The sequence below is a fragment of the Nymphaea colorata genome, chromosome 13, assembly GCF_008831285.2.
Source record: "Nymphaea colorata isolate Beijing-Zhang1983 chromosome 13, ASM883128v2, whole genome shotgun sequence".
In the NCBI taxonomy this organism is placed as follows: Eukaryota; Viridiplantae; Streptophyta; class Magnoliopsida; order Nymphaeales; family Nymphaeaceae; genus Nymphaea; species Nymphaea colorata.
In genome coordinates, this window is record NC_045150.1 from 13,494,443 (window position 1) to 13,503,573 (window position 9,131).

The following is a 9,131-nucleotide window of genomic DNA, read 5'->3' on the forward strand; positions in this document are numbered from 1 at the left end:
CCATAGAGGTTGATGACAAGGGGACCTTCTCTCTCCTCTTCTCAAATTAGATGTTTCAAAAGCTCATTTCTCAATTATTATGGAAAACCTAGCGGTGTTTGGGTAACATAAGAAGGTGAAAATTTGGTATGAGTACTTCAAGCAAGATGATCTTATGAAATTACACAGTCACATGCAAGCTACAGTGGAGGCAGTTCTTACCCACAAGCAAGAATTTCTTGCTAGAGATATATTTTCTATGTCAGTCTAGTTTCTTATTAGTTCTTCTTCTCTTATTGATTGTGATGTTGTTCTAACATGAGGTACTCATAATTTCATTAACTTGAGATGAAATGGATATGAAATCAAAAACAGTATCACTTGCTTTTTCATTAATAATAATATGGGGAAAATGGATAAGTGAGTTGCAAACAAGGTTAGCATCGAGAAAAAAAAAGGAGAGAAATGTTTAAAAATGAAATAAATTGGCTTGTTGTTCACTCTATGAAATGGAAAGAGAAGGAAGAGGAAGGTAGTGCTCTACAGGCTGCCAAGGTCCATGATTGGTGTTAAATAAATCTTGAAAAATTCCCAATCCACAAACTTCTACATCACCTACACTTCCTCTTTCTCACATTTGTCGGATTTCTCATTGTATTTTGTAATTTGGATGCATGATTTTTTTTTTCCAAATCCAATTCCATCCAAGTTGCGTGATCTGACCATTGACTAGAAGTACAACTTGTTCGTGCCATGAGGGAATGCCATCGACCTTGCCAAACTTAAGGCTGGCCGTCGCTATTATGAAGAGACAAAGCTGATGATGTCCAGGACTCATACTAATCCAGTTGAGCTGTTTTATTCCAACAAACTCTGTTTGGCAGAACTATGAGCTCAGAATGGGATGTGAAAGGTCTCTCTAACAATAGCAACAGGGAGTGATCAAGTGGCACTAGCCATGCAAAGTTGGCTCAGACCAATTATGTACTCAGGGTTAGGTTTTGTTACTAGTCTTTTGACCAATTTCCTTTCAACTGGGCTTTTTTTTTTAATTTCATGTTGTAGAAGTTAGAACAAAATAAGAAAGAAAAGCTTCACTTTGGATACTTTCATGATAAGTGTGTAAACTTTCTGATTTTGACTCCCTAAAGTCCATCGATGGTGGCCCCCTTTTTTTTAAAGACAGTCATTCATTTTTTTAAGAAATTATTTGTTTTAAATTTTCAATGGTGTCTCAGCATTAACCATTTTTCTTGCTTTAAAACATTAAAAAAATCAAATACCAATAATTTAACAAATATGTCATAGTGTTGTAAGAGAAATTATCGCTATAGTGAGAATATAATATACATGATGGGTATTATTGAGTGCCTCAGAATGAGAACGTAAAGCAAATTGTTGAGAGATCAGTGAGTCCTTATGGTCTCTTATTTGTCTAATATGTGGCCTATAGCTAGAGTATTTCTTCTTTTTCAACAAAACCTGATTAGCAAAATTTAAATTTGATTTCACAATGTAGAGTACCTAAATTGCATTTGATGTCCGTTTGAAAAAACCTATACAAAATTGACCATTTGCAATTCAATCTGTCCCCACATATCAAGAAAGCCCCAAGCTGTGTAGCGTAGTTGTTCAGGGTGATGGGCCAATGAAAGTTTACTGTTAGTTCATTTATTATGGCTGCAATTGTTGGAGACAGCAAAAGATAGATGGGTGACACTTTAGTTGACATGTGTACTGCTCTCCACCGAAAACCGAGTACGAGGAAAAAAGTAAGGAGTTTCAACCTCTTCAGGGTATTCATATAAACTCAACCAAAAAGCAGAATTGTGAAATGAATTTAATCCAAACCATCAATCAGTAAGGAAAACACGGCGACAAGAGCATCACTTTTATTAGAATAGAGCAATGGTAATCGTATAAACTAAAACAAGAAAAGGCAGTTGTGATATGAATTTAATCCATAATATCCTCCAGTAAGAAAGAGAAAGTGACGAGAACATCACTTTCTTTATGATAGACAAAGGTATTCATACAAACTAATGCAAGAAAAAACAGTTGCGAAATGAATTTAATCCAAAGCATCCAGCAGTCACAAAGACGGTGATAGGAGAATAATTTTATTTACTATAGACCAAACATTATTGATTACATATTTTCAGGATCATTCCCCTTTTAATAATCATTCTCAATTTCTAGGAAAACTTTCTAAGATACATATAAATATTTTACACGTCCAGTGACATATGAATATGCTCCAGTGCTGAAATCTATAAAATTTTAAAAGATTCTTGAAATCTGATTTGTGGATCAAACATTCTATAGTTATAATTAAAAAGCAAGCTGCCAATTGGGAACCTTATATGACACACCACAAAGTATGCACACAAAGGGAACAATCTAACGGAAACTTTCTGCTGTGTAATGAAAGGCCATGATTTTTTTCATGGCCGCATTATAAAAGAAGGTGACGACTTTTACAGTGTGAGCTGCTTGTTTTCTTTGACGCAATTTTACTTCTTGTGGTAGTAAGTGATAATTCTTGTACCGTCTTTGTTTCTATTCTGTTTGGCTAAAAGTAAAGACTTCAAGGCTCCTTTTTTTTTTAATTGGTGAAAACTATAGAAGAAAGGGCATAAAGTTCTTTTTAACCCTTACGTAGAGGGTTGCTGAGAGATCTCAAAGATGAAGCGAGGTGTAGGAACCAAACTATAGTTTCTAAATTTTTACAGAACCAGAAATATATTTATTTTATTTTATTGTATACAGGATAAACTAAAATATATGAAATTTAAAAATAACTTTATTTATTTTTTTAAAATCCAAGAAGAAATACGGCCCCTACCTGGCCCCCCTGCCTCCAGTACTCCATGTCTCTATAATTTTGTTGGTCAAAGCCTTTGGTCCCCATGACTGAGGGTTGCTCTTTAAGAACGAAAAGTGAAAAAAAGAAGAAGAAGAAAAATTTAGCATATTTTTATAATTAAAATTTACAAAAAAAAAATCGCCCCCACCATTTTCAAGGTTGGACACATCTGATTATGGACCTGATTTTGAACTGTAGCTAGTAAAAAAGCTTTGTGCCATTACTAATCAAATTTGTGTTCCTTTATGTTTTATGCCATATTCAGGCAGAAGTCCACTTTGTGTTATGGAGATCCAACCCGATTATGTCTATATTTGGGATCATAAGCTTCTTGGATCCAAATTCAGTTTTGAAAAGTAGAGCTTACATCTGAATCCCAAATCCTCGCTGAATCCAACCCACTGGCATCCACAGTTGTGCATAGGGATGCCTATATATCTGCTTTGGATAGAAAATCTAATCGATCTGTTTCGAAGAAATCGGATATGAAAAAGAAAAACATATCCTATTAAAAAGTAGGATTGAATTCAGCTTTAATAATTGGCTTACAATCAGATTTTTGCATATACATAAACATCCGGTTGGATTTGGACATGGATTTGAATCAGATTTGTGATTAAGCAAATATCCTATATCTAATGTTCTTACATTTTGAAAATAGGTCAAATTCAGTTCAAAATTCGTATTTAGATATGAATATGAATATTATATTCAAATCAAATTCAGTTTGTGAAATAGGATTCCAGATTTGGATTTAGATATGGCTAAACGTAAATCCAATTTGACTATGATTCATTGACATCCCTAATTGTGGTTGAAGGGGTAGCTTTGTCCGTCCTTCCTTTCTTTCTCCTTTGGCAGCTTCTATGACAAGTAGTGAGGTTAGTGGTTTCTTTTTGTGAAAGAGGCCTGAAAGATAGTTGGGTCTGCCACATGTTTACATCATTCTTTTCTTTTTCCTCTTTTCTCTTACATGCTTCTCTCGGAACAATGGCAGAAACACAAGGTGGCTGGTGTGGGCCGGCTGGTGGGGCCAGCTACCGACACCAACCCATTAAAATTTTCATTGAAACAATGAATACATTCTACATTTATACAAAGAATTATGACCTACACAAACACCATCTTTTAGTGCATTTTATTTTTGCTCAAAGAAAGTGTGTCAAACGACTATAGCTTATGTAAGCAACATAATGTAAGTTGTTACTCTTCATTGAAATTCTCAAACCATTATAAACACGCAATGCACACTCGATTGCAGCACTCTATAAGGTAGCAAATGATGTTCATAATATTGTTGAAACGACAAGTTGCACCACTTAAAGGTGACGGGGTGCAATTACTCAAATACGTGTAAAAAATAAACGTGGTCTTTGATAAAAATGGTTTTAAGTGGCGAACATCAGCTAATAAGTGTCGGATTATAATGCATATCAAAAACGTGAAGAAAAAATGCATTTGTTGAAATGGCAAGTTGCACCACTTAAAGGTGAAGGGTTGCAATTACTCAAATACGTGTAAAAAATAAACATGGTCTTCGATAAAAATGGTTTTAAGTGGCAAACATTAGCTAATAAGTGTCAGATTATAATGTATGTAAAAAATGTGAAGAAATAATGCATTCTATCTATATGCAAATCAAATAAAAGTACCAAATAACTATGGGTTAGGCAAGTGTCATAGTTTAATGCATTCTATTTATATAGAAAGAAAAAAGCATCAAACATTTATAGCTTACGCAAATACCATATTTTTAAGAGATTGAACTTTATTAAAATTCTTTAACCATTATAGACACACAATATGCACTTGGATGCAGCTATTTATAAGCTAGCAAACCATGTTCATAATATTGTTGAAACGGCAAGTTGCACCACTTAAAGGTGAAGGGGTGCAGTTACTCAAATACTTGTAAAAAATAAGCTTGGTCTTTAATAAAAATGGTTTTAAGAGGCGAACATTAGCTAATAAGTGTCGGATTATAATGCATATCAAAAACTTGAAGAAAGAATGCATTCTATCTATAAAATAAAAGTACCAAATAATTATGGCTTGGGCAAGTGTCATAGTTTAATGCTTTCTATTTATATACAAAGAAAAAAGAATTAAACATTTATAGCTTATGCAAACACCATATTTTAAGAGATTGAACCTAATTAAAATTCTCTAACCATTATAGACATGCAATGCACACTCGGATGCAGCTCTATATAAACTACCAAACCAATCCTGAGCTAAGTCATCCAAGAGGCAGTGAAAGCATTTAGCATTCAACAATAAATACACACACTGTTATAATGGCTGCTCATCTTACCTCCCTTTCCACTCCTTCCGTGACTTCCCCCAAGCTTGCTCCTAATACCAAGGCTGGGTTCAAGCCATGGAGCACCACCCTTGTGAGATGTGAGCCAAGGGCTGAGGGCTGCGGTAGGTCTGCTGCTCAAAGGAGGCCTTCCAATACCAGCCAAGTACATGGAACTATGAGTTCATCCAGTCCATTACCAGCGCAACATCAATAATTCTCCATACCTCTGATCTGACACTATTATTTTGTTTATTTTGGTATTATGATGTGGTCCTAATTCAAAGACATGAAAACGAGTGCAGATTGACACACAAAGGACCAGAGTTGAAGAATTGAGAAGAGAAGTCCGACAACTTATAACACCCACAACTGAGCAAGTGGCTCAGTTGGAGCTCTTCAATTCACTGGAACGTTTAGGTGTAGCCTATCACTTTGAGAGTGAGGTCAGGCGATCAGAAGGTGCCATATGCACGAGCACTAGAGGATTTGAAGACCTCTACTCTTCTTCACTTCGCTTCAGAATTCTGAGGCAACATGGCTATAATGTTTCTGCAGGTATACATATATAGTATATAAACATGCGTTAATTCCAAAATGTTGACTCAATAATTAGTTTTTAATGTAGATTGTCTATTACAATTGTGTTAATTGACACTAACCACAAAAGTTTCTTTTTACATTTCGTAGAGTTGTTTAGTAGATTTAGGGAACAGTCTGGCCGGTTCTCTGAGAATCTTCGTGAGGATGTGAGAGGGTTGCAGAGCCTCTACGAAGCATCACAACTAGCCTGTGAAGGAGAAACTGTGTTGGAAGAAGCTACGGCCTTCTCTTCAGAGCATCTTAGAGCAAGGATAAGCCGCATGGAGCAGAGGATATCTCGACAGGTACAGCATGCTCTGCAGGTTCCTCTCCACAGAAGGGTTCGCAGGGTCAAGGCCCGAGAGGATATGAGACATTCGAGAGGACGGACCGCAGAAGCCAAGTGCTGCATGAGTTCGCTAGGCTGGACTTCAACATGGTGCAGACAATCCACCAAAGAGAGATCAGGGAGTTATCCGGGTACAATTCATTCTTGCACTTTCGCCTAAATCACTTGGTTAATAGTTGATAATAATGCAGCAACTAATGTCATTCTATGTATATATGTATATCAGTAATGAATATAATGTATGTTACATTGTTGCTGGTCTGCATCATTGGGTCCACTAATAATCAACCATGAGTCCTTTGTTTTGGGTGTTTGCAGGTGGTGGAGGGACTTGGGCTTGGGCGAGCACATTAGCTTCACCAGAGATGGGCTGGTGGAGAGCTACTTCATGGCGGTGGGGCAGATGTATGAGCCACAGTTCTCACAGTACAGGATGCAACTCGCCAGGGTCTCCTGCTTGATGGCCACCGTTGAGGACATCTTCAGCGAGCATCAGTCTGTTGATGAGCTCGAACGCTTTGTGCAAGTTGTTGAGAGGTAAAGGGTGATTATGGTCGGTAAATTAGAGGTAGCAACTCTGTCTGTAGTTTCTGCTTCACATCGTTAGGAGCCAATGTGGGCGTATATTGTATATATGCAGGTGGGATCTTCAAGCGGCAGAGCAGCTGCCAGAGTCACTGAGGGTCTTCTATGCGGCTGTCTACAACACGACCAACCAGATCAGCTACACTGTTCTTAGGAGGCATGGCCATGAAATCACTTCACACATGAGGAGAGCGGTACGACACTTTCTCTACCAAATCTTTCTTCTACTCTTCACATCATCACATTAATATATTAGCTTCACTTTCTAATTGACTTGCTCTCTTCTACTCTTGAGCAGTGGGTGGGTGTGTGCAGAGCTTACTTGGTTGAAGCATGGTGGCTCCGTGCCCATCAGACACCAAGGCTAGAGGAATATTTGAGCAACATCCGGGCAGCCATTACCGGCCCTATTCTCCTTCCTGCCTACTTCTTCCTCTCCCAAAACATTGAGGAACAAACAATCCAGCAGCTGCAGTCCGAGTTCAACATCATCAACTTGTCATCGATGGTAGTTCGTCTCTCGGCTGACCTCCAGAGATCCAGGAATAGTTTAGTGTATTTTATGCTGGTTAACTAGTATTAGCTTCTGAGTTGACAATGTTCTTGTTCTGTTTTTCTGTTTTGATTGGCTGATGATCTTCTCTTTATATGTTGAACACTTGATTGAAGGTTGGATTCGGGAGAGGCAACCTGCCTTAATCGGTCCAGATTTATATAAACGAGGCAAGGGTAGCGGAGGAGCAAGCACGGCAGCACATAAGGAACTTGCTAAGGGATGCATGGAGGAGGCTGAACAGAGAGCTGCTCTCTGCTCAGCAGCAGCAGCAACAGAAACAGACTGCCTTCCCATCCATGGACTCCCTGTGCATGTATGACTATGAAGATGGCGTCGGTGTCCTGGAGCATGAGTCCAAGGACCGTATCTACTCTCTCATTGCCCAGCCCATCCAGACTGCCTAAGCAACTCACCAGTGTCGCTGTTTCCCAATCTATCAACCATGTTGGTGCCCATTAACCGAATAAAAATTATGATGCTATGTATCATCATGTAATGAAATGGGTACATTAATAAGTTAAATTCAGTACTCTCTCTCTCATTATCTCTCTCTCTCTGTCACATGTATGCACACATGTATCCAGCAAGGTTATCTGAAGATCTCGTGAGAACATGATAAGGAGCTGAGGGAGAAGACTGCATTTTAGAAGTGCCGCAGCTGCTGTCGCAGGAGGTAGCCAGCACGAAGCTCGCCAGACAGGGCATTCCAGGCGTGACTTTCTCTGGAGCACGTTCTTGACTGGAGGTGATTCAGAGGTCGATTAAGGTGGCATTGGATTTGGGAAAGTGTCTAGTATTTTTTGTCAAATTTTCAGATTTTTTGGACAATCCTGTGAAGAGATATGAAATTTACAAGTGCCACAGGTTTCTAAAGGACCCTGCGACCTCCTGCGACCCAGACTAACTTGAGCTTGGAATCCACTGTGCCAATATCATGGCCGATGCTGCCAGCTCAAATCAAAGAGATGAAACATTCAAGTGAGACAAGCCACCGAGCATAATACCCAGAAAATTACCTCCACCCCACTCAATGGTGCAAACTATTTGAGTTGGGAGAAGGCTGCTCGCTTGGTTCTTAGTGGAAGACCAAAGGCATGATATATTAACAGGAAAATCAAAGCTCCATCCACTACTGATCCCAACTATGATGAATGGGAATCAGAGAATTACATGGTTATGGCGTGGCTGCTCAACTCTATGGAACCATCCATAGCAAATCTGTTTACATATCAAAATACGGCGCACGGAATATAGGAGGCTCTAAAAGAAGTTCACAGTGAGCAAAATAATCTTGCTCAAGTATACCAGATAAAATGCGAGATTGCCAGTCTCACCCTCCATGACCAAGATGTGCAGCGGTACATTGGGAGACTCAGGAGTCTACATGTTGAGCTCCTCCAATATCGACCGGCGACCTCTGATCCAGTCATTTACAAACAGCGTTTTGAAGAAGATCAAATCTCCAATGTCCTCATTGGATTTAGTGAGGACTATGAAGCCATAAGGACTCAAATCCTGAATACTATGCCACTATCAAAATTCAATGCAGTTTGTCAAATGATTCAGAGAGAGGTGTAAAGGCAAAGAGTCATGAGCGTCCCTCCTAAAATGGACTCCATAGAAGACAGCCAAGAAAGAATGGCGTGCCTTTCACAATCGGGCACTAATCAAGGCATACAAAGGTACCACAAACACACAGAAAAATCACAGCAAACTTAAGTGTACTCACTGCAGGAAATTGGGCCACACACGCGATCGCTGCTGGGAACTTGTGGGGCGACCTGGGAAGGAAAAGGGATCTTCTTCAATCCCAGACAAAGACGTCAAACTTGCAAACTTTGTCACCAAAGATGACCTGGAAAAATTCTTCCAGAAATTCTCTAAAGCAAATCTAGTATCTTCCCAACCAGTG

At 38.9% G+C, this 9,131-nt stretch overlaps 1 protein-coding gene across 1 annotated transcript; it reads left to right on the forward strand.

Annotated features, from left to right (window-relative positions):
- Nucleotides 1-6,010: 6,010 nt before the first annotated feature.
- Nucleotides 6,011-7,623, forward strand: LOC116266702 ((-)-alpha-terpineol synthase-like). Its single transcript, XM_050081125.1, has 5 exons — nt 6,011-6,132; nt 6,397-6,615; nt 6,719-6,857; nt 6,962-7,171; nt 7,480-7,623. Exons 1-5 carry the CDS (start codon nt 6,011-6,013, stop codon nt 7,621-7,623), a joined length of 834 nt encoding a protein of 277 aa, XP_049937082.1.
- Nucleotides 7,624-9,131: the final 1,508 nt, after the last annotated feature.